Source organism: Ailuropoda melanoleuca, chromosome 9 (assembly GCF_002007445.2).
Source record: "Ailuropoda melanoleuca isolate Jingjing chromosome 9, ASM200744v2, whole genome shotgun sequence".
Taxonomy (NCBI): Eukaryota; Metazoa; Chordata; class Mammalia; order Carnivora; family Ursidae; genus Ailuropoda; species Ailuropoda melanoleuca.
In genome coordinates, this window is record NC_048226.1 from 11,463,755 (window position 1) to 11,487,059 (window position 23,305).

The 23,305-nt window shown below is 48.7% G+C and overlaps 1 protein-coding gene across 1 annotated transcript in view; it reads left to right on the forward strand.

Moving 5' to 3' along the window:
• Window positions 1-20,758, forward strand: part of CHD2 (chromodomain helicase DNA binding protein 2) — a 122,668-nt gene extending 101,910 nt beyond the window's left edge. The window contains exons 33-37 of the mRNA XM_034668898.1: window positions 2,266-2,444; window positions 4,403-4,502; window positions 6,701-6,914; window positions 12,702-12,945; window positions 17,255-20,758. Of these exons, the coding sequence (XP_034524789.1) occupies window positions 2,266-2,444; window positions 4,403-4,502; window positions 6,701-6,914; window positions 12,702-12,945; window positions 17,255-17,588 (1,071 nt within the window). The 3' untranslated portion in view covers window positions 17,589-20,758. The remainder of the gene's footprint in view (window positions 1-2,265; window positions 2,445-4,402; window positions 4,503-6,700; window positions 6,915-12,701; window positions 12,946-17,254) is intronic.
• Window positions 20,759-23,305: the final 2,547 nt, after the last annotated feature.

The window sequence follows — 23,305 nt, forward strand, 5'->3', positions numbered from 1 at the left end:
ACGAAATTGGTCAATGACTGGCGATTCTGGAAGGTCTTTATTTCTCCATCAATTCTGAATGACAGCCTTGCCGGAGAAAGGATTCTTGGCTGCATGTTTTTCTCTGAAAGAACTTTAAAAATGCCCCCCAAGCCTTTCTCTCATTCCAGGTCTGTGTAGACAGGTCTGACGTAATTCTGATACCTTTGCCTTGGTACGTGAGAAATTTCTTTGCCCTGGCCGCTTTCAATACTGTATCCTTGGATCTAATATTTGCGAATTGCACTATGACGTGACGTGGCGTAGGTTTGTCGTGGTTGAGCTTGGGAGGGGTCCTCTCTGCCTCTTGGACACGAATGTTTGTTTCCCTTGCTAGATTAGGGAAGTTTTCAGCTACAATTTGTTCAAATATCTCTTCTAGACCTCTGTTTTTCTCCACCCCCTCGGGGATGCCGATGATTCTGACATTGGAACGTTTCATTGAGTCAGTAATCTCCCGTAACCTACATTCCTGAGCATGGATTTTTTTGAGTCCAGATTCTATTTTAGCTTTCTCTTCTACTAACCCATCCTCCAATTCGCTGATACGTTCTTCTGCCTCATTCACCCTGGCCGTCAGAGCCTCTAGTTTTGACTGCATTTGGCTCATAGAATTTTTAATTTCTGCCAGGTTCGCTCTCATTTCCGCCTTAGAGATTCTATATTCTCATTCACATTTTCATTAATACTTTTTTCAAGTCTACACATCATCTTGACCATTGTTACTCTGAATTCCATTTCTGATAATTTGGTTACATCCATATCCATTAGTTCTGTGGCAGAGGCCACAGACTCATTGTCTTTTCTTTGCTGGGGGGGACTTCTCCTTCTCGTCATTCTGATGAGGAGAGGTTGCGGGGTTGTCCAGAGCCCAAATTATTGACTGGGACCCAGGCCGTGCACCCTTGTTTTATAGGGATCTTAGGGATGTGGGCTTCTTGATTTTTCAGCCTGCCTTCTGGGGGAGGGGCCTGCTGCACCAATACTCAGGCAACCCTGTTTGGGTAGAGTCTCCGTGTCCCCTGCGAGGGGGGATGGGGATGGGCACACTGTAAGCCGGTATTTCCAGGCTTTTGTTCTCTGGCGGCTTTCCCTGGCGGTTTGCTCTGCCTCTTTTGAGAGCCAGAGCAGCAGTGGCCGAATCTCAGCCTCTGTCTCAGAACAGAGGGATCGCCGACCGTTCTCCACTGATGTTCTGGCCACTTTAACTCTGTTTCTGTCGGTGCTGCTCAATCCTGCAGCGTCCCGGGATATGCGCCCCACACCTGGCGTCCCAGCCCTCACTTCCAGGGCCGGCGCGTCTCTGTCCTTTGTGTTTCTAACACCACCAGCCGCCAGCTGCCCCGCGTGCTCTGAAGCTCTGGCCCTCAGTCTGGTCGCGCGCGGTCTCAGTCTGCTCTCTCGCGGGTGCCGGTCCACGAGTCCGCCCGCTCCCCCGTGCAGGTGGCTACTGCTTCCCGGTGCCCGAATGCGGCGGCCCCCTCCCCCTTCCATTTATCTTCCGATATCTGTGTGGGATTTCACGGCTTCCCGCTTTGTACCTCAATACTCAGCGCTGGAGATGTTCATTTGTAGAGATCCAGATGTATCTTCCTGCGTCTCAGGCTGATTCCGTGGATATTCCTGCTGGTCTGGTACCTATCCAGCTCAACTCAGGGGNACTCAGGGGACCGGCTGAAAAGGGGGTCCCCTACTCCTCCGCCATCTTCACTCCCGTTCCGGCTTACCTCTTTCTGAAACACTCCCTTTACTGTTGTTCAGTGGAGTTGGGTAGGGGAAGAAAATGACTGTTGGGTTCAGCTCACCATCTTTATCCGCAAGCCTTCTCCTTAGTTTCCTGTAAGCCGGAAGGACTTGTAAATATTTTATCCTATAGTTTTAGATAGTTTATCTGGTGGTGAGACGTTTCTAGGGTAGGCCTATAATCTTGCTTCTCATTTTATCTTCATAATGGCCTTAGGAGGCATTATCACACCTCTCTTGCCGACGAGGAAGTGGCATTTTGAGCTATAATAAAAGGAAGGTACAGAAGTCATCACTCTTAAGAGAGGCTTTTGGGACCTGCATCTCAGGTTTTCCTGACTTTACATCTACACTTGTTCCCTGGGCTTTAACCGGTTCCTCCTCTAGCAGTAACATGGCATGAGGGTGGGCTGGGTTTTCTCTCGGAATTTAGGGCATAGGGAACAAAGACAAGATGTCTTTGCTGCAAGTGTTTTATGTCTCTACTCTGTTTGCCTATTCCAGTGCAAAGAGCGGATGAGGCCTGTGAAGAAGGCACTGAAACAGCTGGACAAACCCGACAAGGGGCTCAACGTGCAAGAACAGCTAGAGCACACCCGAAACTGCCTGCTGAAAATCGGAGACCGGATAGCCGAGTGCCTTAAAGCCTACTCAGACCAGGAGCACATCAAACTGTGGAGAAGGTAAGTGATTTCGGCCTCAGATTGCCAGTGTGACTTGACAGTGTGTGTGCGGGGAGGGTTCTGTGGTGGTTTTACAAAAGGGGACATAGCCACCTAATGAGCATTTTTTTCCCCTGATGAAAACCATCTATTGGCAACGTACCTGCAGGCTTCAATTTCCTTTCTCTGCAATAGGCCATTCCACTGAGACCAGTCTTTTGAATAGGTAGGAGGATGTCATCATTTTATAGGAGAACAGCAGGGAGACTGGATTTGCTGGCCTATTCTCAGAACAAAGACTTGGTCTATAAACCTAGAAGGCATAAAAATTATCTAGTCTCATTACTTCACCCACCTCAGGTTGATAGATATAATAACTATTTGAATAGTTCTCTACTAACACATGAGGTGAAACAGAGATTAAATCACCAGAACTATGATTTTTCCATTCTCTCTGGTAATTGAAAAACTCTAGTAGTAATTTGTATTAATGTAGTTTAATCCAGAACTTTAATTTATAAGGCATATCATGGCTCATACATATTCATTTATGTATTCACTTTTGATTTCTTAGGAAAACACAACTGGAATTTCTTTCTCAAAGATAATTGTAACATTAAGTCTCTTTCCATAATCCAAAGTGACTTTGAACTTAGGCACTTCATGGTTCATGTAATTATCTTGGTATAATATGCCCAATCCCAGTGGATTGGTTTTGAGTGAAAAATGGATTTAATAAGAAAATGTTCTGTCATGATGCTATCAATAGCATGCTTCACACCGATTTAAAAAAATTAAGTTTTAAAATCTTATTTTTTTCTGCTTTATACTCTTACCGACTTCATCTTGCCTAGCCACTGGGCTGTTTTTCTTCCCAAGTTAATCCCTGTTGGAAGAGAACAAAAGGTCATCCTAGTACATAGGTCTGTGAAGCTAGGCTTCCTGCCGGGCACCGGGGCCTGTCTGTGTTGAAGTGTGCTAGGCACTGTAGGCCTGGCTAGCAGTTGTTCGTAAGAAGGTCCTTGCCCATTCCAGAGACACTGTCCATCCTGACGTGGTCACTGCAAGACCGGGTGTGGCAGGTGTCTGAGGGGGAGGAGGGGCCTGTGGAAGAGCAGTCCGGGAGGATGCCCTTCTGAGAGACAAGCAGGTGAACTTGAACGGAGGTGGAAGAGCAGGGCAGACTTGCTTAGCGGACAGTCTTCAGGCTCTGGCACAGGCTTACAAGTGGGCCGGTGGAGGGGGCCGGGAGATTTTTAGGGTTTAAAGGCAGTTTGTTGAGACCACTAAACCCCATTCTGGAAGATCTTAAAGAGAAAAGGATGCAGCAGGTTTACTACTTTCGGGAGTCAGTCTTGTTTCTGTGGGTGGCACGACGTGGTCAACTGTTCTCGACAAAGCGTGGAAGGAGGTGAGACTCCTTTTCCAGCTCCCTGCAAGTACTGCTGCTTCCTCGTTCTAGGCGCCCGTGTTGTCAGTCACTCTGCCATCCACGGTAATGCCTTGCTAGGGTGAGGGCAGTGGCATCGTAGGGCGGTGCTGCTCAGAGTTAGAAGGAAGAAGCGAGAGGCGTTGGTGGTGACAGCTGGGAAGGAAGAAGGGACCGCAACATGGGGATGCCCGGATGCATGTAGGTCCCAACTGGGAGGATGGTGGTAATGATGGGTTGTGTGGCTGATTCCAGAGGTGTGGAACGTGGAGGAAGACTTCAGGACTTTCCTGGGTGCCAGTGAATTAAGGGATTTTAGCCAGGAGACAGAAGCCTCCTCTCCAGACCCCTCGGTCAGACTGTGTTGACACTGGCGTCTAAAGATGTGTCAGTGAAGCACAGACCTGAAAGAATGTTTCTGTTATTTAGTTTCTGCACTTGGGAGAGTATCCCTAGCAGAATTCAGTAGCTTGCCATCCATAAGGGGAACAAAAAGTCATTTAAAGAATTCTATAATTTACTTAGAACTGTTGATTTTTTTTTTTTTTTGGAATCTATGGATTTTTGTTTCCAAGTTTACAGAATTTGATGCTCGAAAATTGCATAAATTATACAAGATGGCTCATAAGAAAAGGTCTCAAGAAGAGGAGGTAAAATACAAATTTAATCCTAATATATACAAACAGAGAAAAACTGATTCCACAGAAAAATTCCTTAATAACTGTTTTTCCCTGGGGAGATGGTCATGGGATGCTCTTGTTGGTGCTGGAAGGGTCCTTGGTTCTCTGCCTCACTGCAGGTGGAGGTGGCGGAGCACGGCCTTGCCTGTTCCCCACAGTGCGCTCTAAAGGCCACGTTAGCTCTGCAGTCTCTCAGCTTGCTCCCCTAGTCGTGAAAGTAACAGACTTGACGGGCGAAATAGCCAGTGTATTAGAACCAAAGCATATTAAAATTCTGACAAGGAGTTTTTACCCTGTGTTCCTATGTCCTGGAATCATTTATTCACCAATCTTCTGGTAGCTTATAAGCGTGGCTCCTCATAAATAACAGGGTAGTGGGCAGAAAATACTTTTTCTCCTTTTCTGGGCCATGTATACTTGGTGTCCTTCCAGCTTTCTTACGTAGCGTCCCAACTGCTCATGTAAAGGAGCAAACACGAGAAGGTGCCCAGAAGTTCCTTCCCTTCTCTGGCATGGGGGATGGGCACATAAGTGACTTCGCTGATTACTTAGGGGCCGTGTTCCCTATGGCGGCGTGCCCGTTTTCAGATCTGCTGACTTGCCGTGTGGGCCTTACCCAGCTCAGCTGCGTAGGGCCCATCTGTGGACATTCAGCACCTCCGCCACCAACATGTCAGCTCCGTGAAGGCAGAGATGTGCGTCTTTCCTTCTCTGCTCTGTCCTCCGGGCCTGGAGTTGTGCTGGGCACGGGGCGGGTGCTCAGAAGTACTCGTTGCGTGCACTGTGCTTAGCATCGTGTGGGACCGTAGAGTCGTACTCTGAAGTACTTTCAATTTTACGTGGAAGAGTATGACATAGCAGTAACATACAGAAATAATATCACTGCACGTTAATGTAAATTTTAAGCGTTGTAAAAGTCTGAGAGGATAGGAAAAGCCCCAAGAGGGGAAGTGGCAGTTACACACAATGAGGTCAGACACATGATGGTAAAGGGCCCCATTCATCTAAGTATCCGAAGTGAGCGTTGTTGAGTCGAAGTGGTGGTCCTGCTGCTGGGGGTGCCCACTGTCACAGCCGTGCTGACGGACAGTTCAGTCAGATTTGTTGAAAGACTAAAATAGTTCTGCTTCTGAGAATTTAATGAGATGATTAAGGATTTAAACATGTTTACAGTGGAAATGACTTAAATGGTCAACAGGAAGGAAGAGATTAAATAGGTCATGATATATCCATACTGGGGAGTAGCATTCAGCCATAATAAAATTGTGCAAATAAGCGTTTACATGAGAAGATGTTCACAGTACATTAGGTGAAAGAGGAATACCAGGTAGTATCTTTGTTAAAAAAAAAAAATACACACAAGCTTAGAAAGACACGGACCAAATTACAGACATTAATTCCCTTGATGGTAAGATTTTAGGTCACTTTACATTTCTTATTTTTTTCTTACTGTTTTTTTGTTCTATTTTTACGTCACAGTTTACTTGTGTGGTAAAGAAGTAAACATTTAGATGTTCAGCTTGATGACTTTGGCGTAGGAACTGGTGCCCCCTGGGCCAGTCAGGGCTTGTTCGTTCTAATTGGTGGTCCTAGTTGTACATGGTCCAAGCTGAATATCTGAGAAGGTGGATAGCCTGGGTGTCTGTCCTGCAGATGCTCTGTGCGGTGGCACCCAGCAGACCGCGGTCCGTGCTCACAGGACTTCCGGCGGAGGGTAGCAGAGGGTGGCTTTCTTGTCAGAGCAGCAGGTGTGGCTCTGAGAGGCTGGCGTGCTTGGCGTGCTGTGGGGGCTCGGGGGAATTTCTTTCTTTCTTTCTTTTTTTTTTTTTTTTTAAAGATTTTATTTATTTATTTGACAGAGAGAGACAGCGAGAGAGAGAACACAAGCAATGGGAGTGTGAGAGGGAGAAGCAGGCTTTCCGCCGAGCAGGGAGCCCAGTGCAGAGCTTGATCCCAGAACGCTGGGATCATGACCTGAGCTGAAGGCAGCCGCTTAACGGCTGAGCACCCAGGCGCCCCATCGAGGGGATTTCTGAACATGTTTTAGAAGACTGTAGTAGATGGCAGGTCGGAGGCCAAGAGGGGAATACTTAGAGGTGGTGATCTTTATACTGTTCTTGGGAATTCTGCCTGGGGCTTACGATGCTGTGGTTTCTTTTTATTCTCAGGAGCAAAAGAAGAAAGATGATGTGATTAGTGGTAAGAAGCCGTTTCGAGCAGAGGCTTCGGGTTCCAGCCGGGACTCCCTGATATCTCAGTCTCATACCCCGCACAACCTTCACCCTCAGAAGCCTCACTTGCCGGCCTCCCATGGCCCACAGATGCACGGACACCCACGAGATAACTATAATCACCCCAACAAGAGACATTTTAGTAATGCAGGTGGGTCATTATATGGAGTTTTAAAAGGAAATGCCAAAAGAATCATTTTATTTTCCGAAGATAGCAGCTAGACCCCTGTGCTCTGTTTTCCTTCAGGACTTCATTGTCCTCTGTCTCAGTGAGACAGAGGATGAAGTAAAGATCCAAAAGGCTGTTTGTTACTCCAGCTTAAAGAGGAGAGTGGCCACCATAAACAAGTATAGGCTGAGAGGAGCAATTTACATTACACAGGATGGTGAAATGGTTAAAACTGCTAATACTGAAAGAGCCTGTGTAAATTGACAACAAAAGAATAACCAAATAAAAAAATGGGCAGAGGTTAGGAATAGAGAATTCATACAGAAGAGGAAATTCAAGTGGCCAGTATGACAGGGTGACCAGCACTGCTCTTAGGGAAATGTAAATTAAGACAACAGCAAACTAACCAATTTTTTTTGCCCATTCTGATCAAGAAAAATTAAAAGGGTGGGATACACAGTAATTGCTAAGAGTGCAAATTGCTACAGTGTTTCCAGAAATTAATCTGAAATATCTAAATAAGCCTTTTTTGGGGGGTTTGTACAAGGATGCCATTCCAGTCTTAGAATGGCAAAAAGCTAGAAATAACTTGGATATCTATTAACAGGAGAATCATGAGATGAATAGTAGGACATTGGTGCGCTGTGTATTATTATCAGTTATTAAAAAGAATGAGTTGGCTTTAGAGATTAAAAAAATGGGAGAGAAGCAGCAACAACAACGAAATCTATATATCTGTTTAGATTTATTAAGGTAACATTCATATAACATCAACTTTACCATTTTATTTTTTTTATGTTATTTGAGAGAAAGTATGAGAGAGAGCATGAGAGAGAGAGAGAGAGAGCAAGCTGGAGCAGGGGTGGGGTGGTCAGAGGCAGAGGGAGAAGCAGACTCTCCCCACTGAGCGGGGAGCCCAACACGGGGCTCAATCCCAGGACTTTAGGATCATGACCCAGGTGGACAGCCCAGGCTTAACCGACTGAGCCACCCAGGCGCCCCAGACTTTACCATTTTAAATATCCAGTTTAGTGGCATTTAGTACATTCACAGTGTTGTGTGTCACCGCCACTAATATCTTAGTCACAAAGCATTTCCATCAGCCCGCATGGAAATCCCACATCTGTGCCGCAGTTTCTCCCCATCCCCTGCCTGCAGCCCCCCGTGTGTATTCTGTCTGTCTGGATTCATGTGTTGGGGACAGTGCCCGTTAATGGAATCACACTGTATGTGTCTGGTTTCTTTCACTTGGCATCCTGTTTTCAAGGTGTATCTACGTGGTAACGTGTGTTAGGACTTCATTCCTTTTTGTGGCTGAATTGTGTGGACACAGGCCGCAGTCTGTCCATTGGTCGGTTGATGGACGTTTGGGTTGTTTCTACTTTTTGGCTGTCGTGAATAGTATTGCTGTGAAAAGTCTGTGTAATACTTATTTGAGGACCTGTTTTCAACTCTTTGGGTGTATACCTGGCAGTGGAATTGCTGGGTTATATGGTAATTCTGATTTAATTTTTTGAGGAACCACCAAACTTTTCCATAGTATATGTTTGAATAAACATAGAGAAAGATGTGAAAACACACCCAGTATCAGTGACTTCAGGATGCTGGGAGAATGGAGGGCTGATTGCAGGAAGTTAATAATTTCTCTGTCTGTTGCTTCACTGGTTATACTGAGCATGGATTTTAAAGATACAAGTAAGAAGAAAGGGAAAAAAGCATACAGAATCAAAGCTAAAAGTATAGAGAATACATAGAAGTCAGAGTGTAGGATTTTACAAGGGGTCACGTATTCTATAATAATGAGAATGAAGTGTATATTTCTTTCTAAACTTCAGTTTTAGGATTTCCATTTGATTCTTTTGAAAAATACATTTCAGTCTTCTGGGAAAATTCTTGATTTTTCTCTTTTTTTGAACTTATGAATTATATTTTATTAAAAAATCTTAACCTACAAACTTCAGTATCTGAATTATTATGCATCAGTTTCTGTTGTATGTTTTATTTCTCTTGGTTTTCAGTCCTACAGTCCTGTCTTTCGCCATGCCTAGTTATTTTTGATTAAATGGGGGATCCTATGGCGTGCTTGGGTGGCTGTTGCTTAAGTGTCTGCCTTCGGCTCAGGTCATGATCTCAGGGTCCTGGGATTGAGCCCCTCTCCTTTTACCCCTCCCCCTGTTTGTGCTCTCTCTTGCTCTGTCACGCTCTCACAAATAAAAAAATAAAATCTTTAAAAAATAACATATGGGGGAACCTATGTTTTAGAAATTGGGCAAGCTCCAGATGATGTTGCTTTCCCCGGAGAGGATTCATTCTTTCCTTCCCTGGGCACATGGACTGTGAGGCGATCATTCTAATGTCGTCTGCCTCTGGTCCTCCTGTTCCTGGGACTTAGCTCTTTAGAGTGCTCAGCGGAGGGCCTGTAGTAGCATTCTCTGCCCCTCCCCTCCTGCGTGCCCGAAACTCCAGGCTTGTTTTTCTCAGCACCGTGAGACCACCCCAGACTGCCCTGCTCTTTGAGCACTCCAGTTTAGGTTTTTAGCCTTCTGCTCCCTGCCGTTCAGCACATGTCCTAAGGGAAGACGGGTTGTGCGTTTGATCCCCTCAACTCTGCCATGCCCCTCTAGCCTAGAAGGACCTCCGGAGGCTCTCTTGGTGTCTCTGGTCCTGTGCTGGGAGCAGCTCAGATATTCAGCCTGTCACCTGCGCTCAGAATCACAGCGCCTTGCCTGTCGTGGCTACGGCAGTTGCCTCTTACCTCTGTGAGCTTTTCTGCTCTTTGAGTCTTATTCTTTCTAGTCCTGATGGCTCTGGCTGCTCTTTGATGTCTTCAGACAGGTAATTTTTGTTTACCTGGCCTTTCTTACTGTTCTTGGCGGAGTGTATTTCTGCTGCAAGCTGCTCTAAACGACCTGGAAGGAGAAGTGCGTGTCTTCTAGTCTTAAAAGTCTAAGTAGTTCAGGGGCGCCTGGGTGGCAGAGCGGTTAAGCGTCTGCCTTCAGCTCAGGGCGTGATCCCGGCGTTATGGGATCGGGCCCCACATCAGGCTCCTCTGCTATGAGCCTGCTCCTTCCTCTCCCACTCCCCCTGCTTGTGTTCCCTCTCTCTCTGGCTGTCTCTATCTCTGTCAAATAAATAAATAAAATCTTTAAAAAAAAAAAAAAAAAAAAAGTCTAAGTAGTTCAGAATTAATTGACCCTGTTTGACTGAGGAGGAAGAAGGTGATTTTACTGCACAGGATGATTGGGCAGTGTTTCCACGCTTGTAGATCCAGTTGTGTTACTTGTCCTGACTTTTTCCTGGGCGTAGACTGATTTTGTGTTGTTCGTGTGACGTCACTGATTTTATATTCTGATGCTTTGAAAGCACTCTTCTTAGTCCACTCACTGTGGTCTTTTATTTAAGCCTTGGATTCTTCACCCATCTCCTTAATAGCTCAGTACTCCTAACCGGCGACCTGCCTCATGGTGGTTCAGGAAGAAAGAAAAGCACTGTTTGGTTTCTGTGGAAATAAATGGCTTGGCTTGAGTTGTAAGCATCTCCACTATACCGCAGACACTGACACCCTGTTTGAAATATTACTTTCCATTTGGTTTGAAGCCGTCTTCAAGTGATTTGTGTTCATGTTGTGAAGGTGTCTCTTTTTTGTTGTCCATTAAGTTATTAGGCTGAATAGTCCGCATTTTACTTGTTTGTCCTCTGGCCTGACCCACCTTGGACCAGCAGTGACGTGAAGCTACTGGTGGACTGTATGTTACTTTAATGGTGTCAGATTCTAAGCTGCACGGGTTATTCTTTGGCTCTGTACAAAAATGCTTAGAAGACCAGCAAAAAGAGGAGAGACATCTATCTGGTGGCTTGTGTTTGGTGTTAGTGTAGTTGTAGATAGAACGGATTTCTTGTGAGGCCACATAGTTCTCTCTGTCTAAGCCTAAGGCTGCCCGTAACAAAGGACCACAGACTGGGTGGCTTAGAACAACAGAAATGTGTTCTTTACACTTCTGGAGGCCAGAAGTCCGAAGTCAGGGTGTCATTTGGGTTGTTTCTTCCTGAGAGACCTGAGGGAGGATCTGTTCCCAGCCTTTCGCCTGGTGTCGTGCCTGCCAGTGGTCCTCCGCGCTCCTTGACTGGTGGCTGTATCGTCCCCATCTCTGCCATCGCTGCATGGCCTTCTTCCCTGTGTTTCTCTATCTCAGACCTCCCTCTGCCATCCTCTCAGAAGAATATCTTGGCTCGAGGGCCCAGTCTAAATCCAAGATGATCTCATCCCGGAATCCTTAATTACGTCCGCAAAGACCCTATTTCCAAGTCAAGTCACACTTACAGGTTCTGATTGGACATATATTTTGGGGTCGCACCTGAATCCAACATTTCCGCCTGGCCCTGTCCTTGCGGGGTAGCGCACGGCCCAGATCCTCCGCCTGGCCCTGTCCTTGCGGGGTAGCGCACGGCCCAGATCCTCCGCCTGGCCCTGTCCTTGCGGGGTAGCGCACGGCCCAGATCCTCCGCCTGGCCCTGTCCTTGCGGGGTAGCGCACGGCCCAGATCCTCCGCCTGGCCCTGTCCTTGCGGGGTAGCGCACGGCCCAGATCCTCCGCCTGGCCCTGTCCTTGCGGGGTAGCGCACGGCCCAGATCCTCCGCCTGGCCCTGTCCTTGCGGGGTAGCGCACGGCCCAGATCCTCCGCCTGGCCCTGTCCTTGCGGGGTAGCGCACGGCCCAGATCCTCCGCCTGGCCCTGTCCTTGCGGGGTAGCGCACGGCCCAGATCCTCCGCCTGGCCCTGTCCTTGCGGGGTAGCGCACGGCCCAGATCCTCCGCCTGGCCCTGTCCTTGCGGGGTAGCGCACGGCCCAGATCCTCCGCCTGGCCCTGTCCTTGCGGGGTAGCGCACGGCCCAGATCCTCCGCCTGGCCCTGTCCTTGCGGGGTAGCGCACGGCCCAGATCCTCCGCCTGGCCCTGTCCTTGCGGGGTAGCGCACGGCCCAGATCCTCCGCCTGGCCCTGTCCTTGCGGGGTAGCGCACGGCCCAGATCCTCCGCCTGGCCCTGTCCTTGCGGGGTAGCGCACGGCCCAGATCCTCCGCCTGGCCCTGTCCTTGCGGGGTAGCGCACGGCCCAGATCCTCCGCCTGGCCCTGTCCTTGCGGGGTAGCGCACGGCCCAGATCCTCCGTCTGGCCCTGTCCTTGCGGGGTAGCGCACGGCCCAGATCCTCCGTCGCCCTGTCCTTGCGGGGTAGCGCACGGCCCAGATCCAGAGTTAAAGGAATTACTTGTTACAGGCGGAGGTTCAGCTCCTCGGTGTGGGCTGGGAAAGAGTAATAGAACCAGTATGTATGGTCTGGAAATGCTTCCAGAGACCAGGCTCAGCTTACGGTACTAACAGGGAAATAAACTTTCGACACGTGAACAGCAGATACTAGCTCGCGGCTGTGAAACCCAGCAGGTTCTGTTTTTTGAATGTTTGGTTTTGTTTTTTTGAGTGAAATCTCATTTTAAGGGTCTGCCCGAAATTGGAAGGTGAAAAGGCTTGGAAAATAAAAAGCCATACATAGTTCTTAGGATTTCCTAAGAGAAAGGCCATGAATTTTCTTTTGTCTTAAAATTTGAGGGAGAGAATGTTGGGACTCACTACTGGTATGTTTACCAGCAGGAAAAAGGCTATGAAGGAGGAAATTTAATGTCTGTTTCTCTAACGTGTGCCAGCCTTTGAGTTTAAACTTCAGTGAAATTCAGCCATTTGTTGCAGTCGTGAAAGTGTTCTTTCTTGTCCTGCAGATCGAGGAGACTGGCAGAGGGAAAGGAAGTTCAACTATGGTGGTGGCAACAACCCTCCGTGGGGCAGTGACAGGCACCACCAGTACGAGCAGCACTGGTATAAGGACCACCATTACGGGGACCGGCGACACATGGACGCCCACCGTTCTGGGAGCTACAGACCCAACAGCCTGTCCAGAAAGAGACCTTATGACCAGTACAGCAGTGACCGAGACCACAGGGGACACAGGGATTACTATGACAGGTAGGTCGAAGGTCCTGAGACACCAAGCGCTGACCGAGACAAGTGACATACACATTCATGTACTTATTAAATGTTCATTGAACCTTTCATCCTGTGCCAGGCATGGCCCCTAGTCTGAGCCGATGTAGGCAGCTGACACCGTGTGCTGAGTGGATGGTTGAAAGTAGAAGTCTTTTGAGTATTTTTTCCTGGGGGCTGAGGAAGAATAGAGGTTGCTAATTCTCCTCGGCTTTGCGCCCTGGAGAGCCTGCCAAGCGGAGAGAAATGGCATAGGTATCACGGGCCCAGGGCAGGGGTTGGCACCCAGAGAGGGGAGCCCGGAAGATGAACACTTTGGCTAGTAAGGGGTTGATGCCAAGTTACAGGTCTTAAGTTGTATTCTTTGGGTCATAGGGAGTTCATCATTCCACTTATATGGGAAGAGTTTTCTGCCTTCCTCTGAGGAAACAGAGAAGAGGTAGCCTTAAAGTATTAGAGTCCGCAACCAGATTGTTAGCTTGGTGCAGGCTCTCAGATACGCGAGGCGGCCGGCTCCTGAGATGGGCCCCAGCCTGTGGTCCTCGTCTGCCGCGCGCCTGCAGTTAGGGTGGAGGGCTTGGGAAGTCGTAGCGTCATGCACAGGATTGTAGCCTGTGAGAGGTAGCAACACAGGAAGGGCTGAGGAGGTTTTCTTATTCTTCCTAATTTTATTTTTTAATTATTTTTTATTTTTAAATTTTTTTATTTTTTAAAGATGTTATTTACTTATTTGACAGAGAGAGACAGCCAGCGAGAGAGGGAACACAAGCAGGGGGAGTGGGAGAGGAAGAAGCAGGCTCCCAGTGGAGGAGTCTGATGTGGGGCTTGATCCCATAACGCCGGGATCACGCCCTGAGCCGAAGGCAGACGCTTAACGACTGCGCCACCCAGGCGCCCCTCTTCCTAATTTTAGACTTGACTCTGTGTTAACCTCACAGCAGCTTTGGTTTTCGTCAGGCTAACAACATGCTTTGTTTGGACTTGCATTTAAATTTGGAAGTTTTGTATAAATGTCTCCTTTTATTTTGGAGGATCTGGTAACACGTTAGCACAGCGGCTGTAGCCAGGCAGCAGCTGTCTCCTTTAGAGGGGTCTCTGTCCCCCTCACGCCCCACCCTTCCATATGGTCTCCTCAGGCTCCAGTGGGCATCTGCCCTGTACATCTTTGTCTAGGTCTGTATTTCCATTCAGTATCACTTTTTTTCCTGCCTGAAGAACTTCCATTTTAGTATGGGTCTGCTGGTGACAGATTCTTTCAGCATTTCCGTGTCTGAGAAAGTGTTTAGTTTCCCTTCGTGTATGAAAGATACCTTTGCTGGGTATAAATTCTAGGTGAACACTTTCAGCGCTTTAAAGATGATGTTCTTCTGGCAGCGTGAACTGTTTCTGATGAAAAAATCTGCATCTTTATCTTTGTTTCTCTTTATATAACGTGTGTTTTTTCCTTTATTACTAGTCTTAAGCAGTTTGATTATAGTGGAACTCGGTGTATTTTTCTTCATTTTGTTGTGCTTGGAGAGTGTTGAGCTTCTTGGATCTGTGCGTTTCTTTTTCTTATCAAATTAGAAATATTTTTTTTACTGTTGTTCTGTCCTCCCTCTCACCTCCTTTGGAGATTCTAATTACACCTATAATTAGGCTGTTTGTGTTGGTCTCCCAGCTCACTGATGCTCTGTTTATTTTTTTAAACTTTGTTTTCTCTCTGTCTCCGTTGGATAGTTTCTATCGCTATGTCTACAAGTTCACTGAGATTTATTTTTCAATGTCTAACCTGCCTTGAGGCCCTTCCAATATATTTTGCATTTCACGCATTGGAGTTTTATTTCTAGAAGTTGTATTTGGGCTTTTTTTTCCTCCCCCCAATTTAAATCTTTCTCTAACCTTTTGAAATCTGGAATACAGCTTATAAATAGTTTTTATATCCTCGTTGGCTAATTCCATCATTTGGGTTAGTTTCAATTGAATAGTTTATTTCCTCATTATGGTCTTAGTTTCCTGGTTTTCTCTATGCCTAGTAATTTTTGATTAGCTGCCTCACTGAGTGCCGGATATTTTGTGTTCCTATAAATATTCTGGAGCTTTGTTGTGAGACACTGGTTACTTGAAAACAGTCCGATCCTTTCAGGTCTTGCTGTTAAGATTCTTCGGGCAGAATGGGAGCAGTGCTCTGGCAAGGGCTACGTGTTGCCACCGCTGAGGCAAGGACGCTTCATTATACTCTACTGATGTCCCTTGAAGCTTGAGGTTTTTCAGTATAGCTGGTGAGAACAGGGCACTTGCACCTCTAACTTTGGGGGTGGTTATTTCCTGGCCTTGGGTAGTTTCTTCACGTGCACTCCCTGAACACTGTTCATTGAATCCCCAAGGGGAAACCCTTTGCAGGTCTTTGAGCAACTTTCTGTGTGCAGACTTCTCTTCTGCATTCCATCCTCCGAACTCTGGCTGCCTTGGTTCTGCCCCCGCCTCTCAACTCTGAAGTCTCCCCTTCCCTGCGCTGAGGACTGGAAACTGTCTCAAGGCACTGAGGGGGTTTATTACCAGCTTCATCTCATTCACTTTCCATCCCTCAGGGAGTCACTGTTCTTTGTTACCTGACATCTGGTGTCTTGAGAACCATTGTTCTATACATTTTGCGTCCTCTCTCCTCTCTCGTTTAATAAGGGGAAATTCACATAATATAAGTTAACTATTTTATTTTTTATTATTTTTTTTAAAGATTTTATTTATTTATTGGACAGAGATAGAGACAGCCAGCGAGAGAGGGAACACAAGCAGGGGGAGTGGTAGAGGAAGAAGCAGGCTCCCAGCGGAGGAGCCTGATGTGGGGCTCGATCCCAGAACGCCGGGAGCACGCCCTGAGCCAAAGGCAGACGCTTAACGACTGCGCCACCCAGGCGCCCCAAGTTAACTATTTTAAAGTGAACAATTCAGTGACATTTATACATCACAATTGTGTGCTATCACCACTAGCTCAAGTTCCAAACACTGATCACCCCAAAGAAAACCCCATAACCGTTACGCAGTCACTCCGTTCTGCTGTCTCCCCAGCTCCTGATCACCGCCAGTCTGCGTTTTGTTTTTATGGATTTACTTCCCTTTGATAGTTTGTATAAATGGAATCATACATGATGTGGCCTTTTGTGACTGGCTTCTTTGAACACATAGTGTCACGTTTGAGTCTCATCCACACTGTAGCACGTGCTGGTACTTTGTTTGTTTTCGTGGCTGAATAATACTCCAATATTCCTGTATTGTTTATCCATCCATTTGTTGATGGATACTCCCAGTTGTTTCCACCTTTGGCTCTTGTAAACAGTGCTGTACAAACACAGGTGTAAAAGTATTCGTTTGAATACCTGTTTTCAATTATTTTGGGTATATACCTAGGAGGGAATTGTTTAGTCATATGGGAGTTCTGTGTCTGACTTCTTAGAAACCACCTGTTCTCCACGGTGGCTGAAACGTTTTACCCCTCTACTAGCAATGTACGACAGTTTCCATTTTCCCACATCTTTGCCAACACATACCTTCTGTGTGTGTGCGTGTGTGTTTTTAACGTGGCCAGTCTGGTGGGTGTGAATCAGGGGTAGCTCACTGTGATTTTGATTTGCGTCTCCATGATGATTAATGTTCGTTAAAGATGTTGAACGTCTTTTCATGTGCTTAGTGGCTATTTGTAGATATTCTTTGGAGAAATGTTTGTGTCCTTTGCCCATTTTTGAATTGGGTTGTTTGTCTTTTTGTTGTTGACTTGTGCCAATTTTCTTCTAATATGATAACAAGCAGTTTACTGTGGTGCTAATTAAAAGTTTTAATATTCTTCACATTGAGTCAATTTTTAAAATAATTTAATTAACCCTTCATTTATTGTTGACTGTTTGGGTTGATTGTGGCTTTTACTGTTACTAATAACTTCTCAAATAATTTCTGTGGCTCTTTTTCTCCTGGCCCAGGTCAAAGAATATGAAAATGTTTGTAGATCTTGCCAGTTTTCCCGAAGGGAGTACAACTTTACAAAGCCACCAGTGATTCAAGTGTGTACTTGTTTCATTGCAGACTTGAGGCTTATGTCATTTCATAGGATGTGTTTTGCCAATAAGTATAAAATAGCCCTTTGTTATTACTTTTGTGGGTTTGTTTTTTTTTTTCCCGATTCCTAGTAATGTAAGTATTTGCAAACTCTGAGTCCTTTGGAAGTGTCCTTGAATATGAGTGCATGAGGAAGAGCCAGTGGACGAGGAAGAAGGGGATGGGTTCGGTCTTTCAGTTAATCCTTGTATCTCCATTTCAGGCACCATCATGACTCTAAGCGGAGGAGATCCGATGAATTTCGGCCTCAAAATTACCACCAGCAGGATTTCCGACGAATGTCTGACCACCGCCCCCCTATGGGCTACCATGGCCAAGGACCCTCGGACCATTACCGCTCTTTCCACACAGACAAATTGGGGGAGTATAAACAGCCCCTGCCCCCCCTGCACCCTGCAGTCTCAGACCCTCGTTCGCCCCCTTCTCAGAAGTCTCCCCACGATTCCAAGTCACCCCTGGATCACAGGTCTCCTTTGGAGAGATCTCTAGAACAGAAAAACAACCCAGATTATAACTGGAATGTTCGGAAAACATAAAGGACAGCTGGGAAAGAAGGGGAGAGCAAGAGTCATTAAGCACCTGGATATTTTTGGTCTGATCCAGTAGGAGCCAGTTATCTAGACCAGTGAGTGGAGTTTCTGGACATGCTGCTGCTGTCAGCTTGCCGGCGGAAGGAGCTCCTCAAGGAGTGGGGGGCCTTTCACTCGGTCCAGGTTGGGTTTGGGTCGCCACTCCTGCACTTTGACACCCCATCCCATTCCAGCCTGGTTTTGGCCTATCACCGTGATGGGTGCTAGGAGGAAGAGGTGACTTTTGTGTAGCAGCTTTGTGGGCTGTGTTTCCCCAGTGAAGGAAGACGGGATCTTAGAGTCACGAGTATTTTGTTGCCGGGGTCCGTGCGCCCTGAGCCGGGGTGCGGTGGGCTGGGTCGGAGCATGTGTGTGCAGGCTGCCGGGACCTGCTGGATGGCACACGATCCGCTTCACTGTGACATGACAGATGCTGCTGACGGGGAGGGGGCGTGGGGCTCGCCTCTTGGGACTTGAAGGGGGGCAGGTGCACTCCTCAGACGTGTTCTTGGGAGAGGCTGTACACTCGGGCCTCAGCATGACACCTGTGGTCCGGGGGGACAGAGGGAAACAGCTTGCACAGCGGCCCCTTCCCGACCAACACTAATTTTTCCCACACTATCTGTGCATTTCAAAGGCCTGGTCTCCCGAGGGGCCTCCTTCGCCCTGGTGCCCAGGAAGCGGGGGCCCGTGTGGGTGACTTCTGAGTACTGTGAGCGGGGCAGCACTGGCGTGGGCGTGGATCTTCCTTGGTTGGGAGTGGGCTGAAAGCGGGGCTAGGGTGGGGGCAGTGTGGCCAGGGACCCGGAATCCCCGGTGGATTTCTGATCCTGTGATGAGAAGTGTTAGTTCAGGGCCGGGGGCGGAGGGGGAAGCTTGCTGCTGGCCAGTGCCAAGGTGGGGGAGGTGCAGGTGGTGCGTGGGTTTCCTGGGGGGGGGGGGCTTTGGGTGTTGTGCCTGGTCAGCCTCTGCAGCCGCCTTGTAGTTCCTTTAGTTCCCTTTGCACAGTGTGAGGAAGTAGACGGCGCAGAGCACACGTGTACTGACCCGTGTGGTGGGTGGACAGGCGAAGCCCAGGGACCTGTGGGGAACAGGCTCCCACGGCTAGTAGGACATCAGTAGACTTGAGCTCTCGGTTTTTCTTTCTTTCTTTCTTTCTTTTTTTTTTTAAGAATGAGATCAAATAAAGTATAACCCTAAGTTGAAGTTTTTGTGAACTAGAAAGCCTCCAAGGACGGGCCTGCGCCGACAGAGTCAAGTGGGAAGGCAAGTTGGTTGCACCATTTCATCAGGCTCCTGTCATTCTGATACGGGGCCTTCCGTTTTACTCATTTTAAATGTCGCTTGCCAGTATTGTTTGAGTGTCCAAAGGCCTTTCTAGGTGGAACAACTGACTTGAACCTACACCGTGCCTAACTGTCCAGGCTCAGAGCTGGTGAATACCTTCCCATCGGGCACACACAGGGTTAAACTCCCTGAACTAACCTGTGAGGACTTCATAAAATGATCATTACTTGCTTGCCGGTACCCTGGGCAGCACCATGAATGCCTTTACTAAGAAATCCCCAAGTCCCAGCACCCTCGTGAAGCAGGTGTGGCTTTGGTGGGTCATTGCCGCTTGCTCTACACAGCATCCTGGGGCTGGCCCGGCATGAGTTCCAGAGCAGAGTCTGGGTCCTCACAGCTTGTGTTGGGAGCTTAGTGGGCCTGCCTCATCCTTATTTATCTCCTCATGGTACTAGGTGGTTCAGCATGGGCTTGTAGGGGGTCCGCATGCCCCCCAGAGCACAGCCCAGAGGAACGCGTAGGAGCCCCCTGGCCACAGTCATCCCACTGTGACTGCTTGGTGAGAGAACGTGTCTGCTTTGGCCACTACTGGCTTAGCCTCTTGCTGACAGTACTGACACTACCCTGTGGTGTTCTTGCCCAGGCCAAAAGAGGAAGGCTAGGTTGGCTTTGGGGTAGGGGGTTGGGGGGGGATGAGCCCCAGCATGTCTGTCCCTGTGGGAAGTCAGGCTGTGTCCTCTGGGAGGCACGGCATCCCCTTTCCCTTAGAGGAGGCCCTGAATTTCAATAGCAAGGGTGATTTTCTCTGAAGTTGATAGATGTGAGTTATTCCCAAAGATGTCTCATCATGAAGAAAAAGGAACTTCCTTTTGTTTACATTCAGGACTTTTAGTGCCATACGATGTAGCAAAAGGCAATATTCGCCAGATCAGTGTTAAATTGATTAAAAATTACAGTATCCCCATAAAAGCGTCTATTTTAGGTGTTCAAGTATGTTTGAAGAGTGGGTTGGGAAAAAGGCATTTCCTCATTGACCTAAATCAGTATCAATACTGTATGCTTTTATCAAAAACCAATTTGCACAGGTAGGAATTCTCTCCCTTGCGGACGGGATCAACTGCCCCAGGAATCTGTGAGGGCGGTGTTCTAGGAGCCTAGCTCTGAAGGATTTAATAATTGGGTAGAAACAGCAGGGGTCGAGGAAGAGGGGAGTTAGCATCACCTGAGATCTGACTATAAACAAGGATTAACGTGGTTCACCACAGCCCTGGAAAAGGATGCTGTGAAGGCCCAGCCAGGTCCAGACTGTGGTCTTTTCAGAGACGGCTGGAGAGAAACAGCCCGGCCCTCTGCAGAGCCCGACCTGATGGCCCCTGGGCCCCCCTCTCTCCTTCTAGTCATTCCTTTAGCCCTTCCATGGGAAACCAGAACACTTCTCACATCGTGCTGCAGACATTCTACCCTGATGCCCGAGAGCTGCATCAGGCTGTGCGGTGCACACGCGATTCAGTTACAAATTCACACAGGGACACTGGAATCCTACAGACCAAAATTCACTCGTCAGCAGGAGCGGTGGCCCGGGGCCCAGCACCAGTGGTCTTCCGGCTTATCTGAGGGCTGCCGTGTCGGGCGAGGAGAGCCAGGCCAAGGGTCCAGGCTGCTTTAGTCCATCCGTACCCCACGCGTCTGGGGACAGATGGTTTTTCTTTATTGTAAAATTGTGGACTTTTAAAACCTGTTGACTAAACAGTAATTAATTTATATTTGTGAAAAATGCCACTGTCCTAGTGATTTCTGATGTAAATAATGTTGTTTATATAGTATGTATTAAATTTTCCTACATTGTAAAACTGCTGTACTTTTGATTCTTGTATATTAAAAAGTGTTACTAAGGATTTTTAGAATTGGGCGAACACTGTTACGTTGCGTTGGTGTGAACTCTGGGCACACCTCTGGCTCCCTCCCTTCCCTGGTCGCTGGGTCAGGCCGCTTGCTGGCTTGTGAAATGGAGCCTTTTAAAGTCTCACTGTTTTTCCTTCCGGCACCAAGTTGTGTTGGGTCTGGGACCTGACCACTGCAGGTTCCGGAGATGTTCCCCGAGCAGCTGCTGCTGGGGGTAATGGCCCCTGGCCGAACTCCTGTCTGCACTGGGCGGCATGAGCTGGAGGAGCCTGCGGCCGCCTGGGGTGAGGGGGCAGAGCTCCCCTTAGTTTCCCACGGTGGTGGTGTGGGGAAGGTGCCTTCGAAGACCCCGTGTCGTCCAGACGGGGGTCCTGCACGGCCCCCTCCATCCAGAGGAAGTGAAAACATGGTGTCTGCCAGCCCACAGCCTTGAGGGTAATTTAACAGTTGGGTTATATATTCATGAAGGGGGAAAAAGGCATTTTATAATGGAAACACTGACACAAATGTTAACTCTAGCAATTTGGCACAGGGGCGGGCCCAGCTCCTGCGAGGCCCAGACGGAGGAAGCGTGGCACAGCCTGCGGGTGGAGATCCCGTCTGAGGAGTTGGAGGAGTTTGCCAGACCCAAGGGGTTTTGCTAATACTTAGGGGACGGCAAAACCAAACTCCGATCTTTTAATCCTCCATACCAGACAAACCCGTATGTTCTATTAACTCCCCTGACAACCCAGGAGATTTGGCGGCAGGGGGCCTCGCTCGTCCTGGCCTGGGCGGGAAGGAGAAGCTGGGGTTTTTAGCACCTAGAGCTTTTGAGTCAAAGACTCAGAAGAGTTGAGGGTTCATCCTGCCGATAAACAACTCACAGTCGTGTTGCAACTCACAGCTCGGCTGGAACCTCTTTGGGAAACTATAAAGCGCGGCAATAATCAGCTTATGATTTACAATAGCAACGCGGCTTCTAAACCGACTGCTGCCAAGAAGCCTGCCTTTTACTGGAAGAAGCAGGCCCAGGCCCCCTCCCTGCTCCCTGGCGGGGCCTCCATGTCTGGCATCAAAGCAAGTCCTCCTCAATTAGCACCAACAGAAAGGTCACTTATTGAAACACAAGGCCTTGCAGTTCGCCAGACCGGTCTGGATTCAGGATTCCAACCTGTGGCTCTTAAAGGAGCAGGAGCGGCTCGGCCGTAGAGGCCCCGTCTTACCTCCGGCCCCGCCAGCCACAGTTCGAGGCTGGAATCCTGCTCGGCCCCTCACCTCCCAACCTGCCTGTGGTATTCGTTCTGTTCCCTGCCTTGGGAAAGACACAGAGCCCGACTGAATAAAGGCTCTCGGTCCTGTAGAAATCAGGCCCCTCGTGGTGCTGGGGAACCCCCCCCCGCCCCCCGCCAGGCTTGAGGTCTGGGTGTTTCCCGGTCCGTTCTGTGGCTGTGTGATCTGGTTTTGTGCGGGACCATGGACGAGTCTGTGACCTGCAGGCTCAAAAATGGCAGAATATCTACTGCTTGGGGCCAGCTGGCCCATGGAAGTTTCGCCCTTGGAAGTTTCGCCCTTGGTATCTTCTTCAGTGTTTTTGTGATCCAAGAGGGGATTGTCATTGGTGCAGTGCGATCCTCCCTGACCACGTGCACCATGGTGGCCTTGGGGGACCCGGGGGCCTACAGGGGGCTGGCAGGAAGGACAGTGTGTTGTCACCATTTAGCCTCTCCCTGCATGCAGTTGGGCAGCTGGCCTGGGCATCTTCATTTGCACACGAAGGAGGCAGCTTCTAGGGTTCATGTGGTTTTATTGTGAGAGTTCAGTGTTAAAGGGAAAGGTTTGTAAACCCCCCAAGGGCTACCCCGAGGGAGACAGCGTTCACCAGTTCCTACTGGGAGGGGTGAGGGTGGGGACACTGAGGAGGGCAGGCCTGGCTTAGCATTCGCCCCCAGCAGCCATCAGCCCAGAACCTTCTGAGACCAGCAGGACTGCTGCTCTTGGATCCCAGCTCACTGGAGGGGCCCAGGAAGAGGGCTCTGTCTGGGAGGAGTTTAAACCCCAGTAGGAAAGCCCAGCAGGGAGTTCACAGTTACCCTGGGGACCGGACAGTCACGAGAGAGATTTTCCCTTGGCCAAGATCTTGAGCACCTCCTGTGGGCCAGGCCCTGTTCTAGAAGCTGGGGAAGCACACTCGGTGAGCCCCGCCCTCTGAGCCGAGCGTTGGCAAGGCACACCTAGACCAACAACAGAAGGACAAAACGTCACAGGTGCCAGGGAGAAAAGAGGAGATGGGCATGGAGACAGGGGTGCTGGCAGCTGAGCCCTGGGAAGACAGTCGTGGAAGGCGCGGGCCTCGGAAGGGGACAGAGCTGGGTTTGAACCCGCTGGCCTTCTCGGGCCGCTTCTCTCCCTCCGCGAGCCTTCGCAGCAGAATGTGGATACCCCGAGTTTGCCAGGCTGTGGTGGGGTGAGGCCGCTGAGGGTGGGTGAGACGGGCTTGGCCCCTGTCGTCGCAC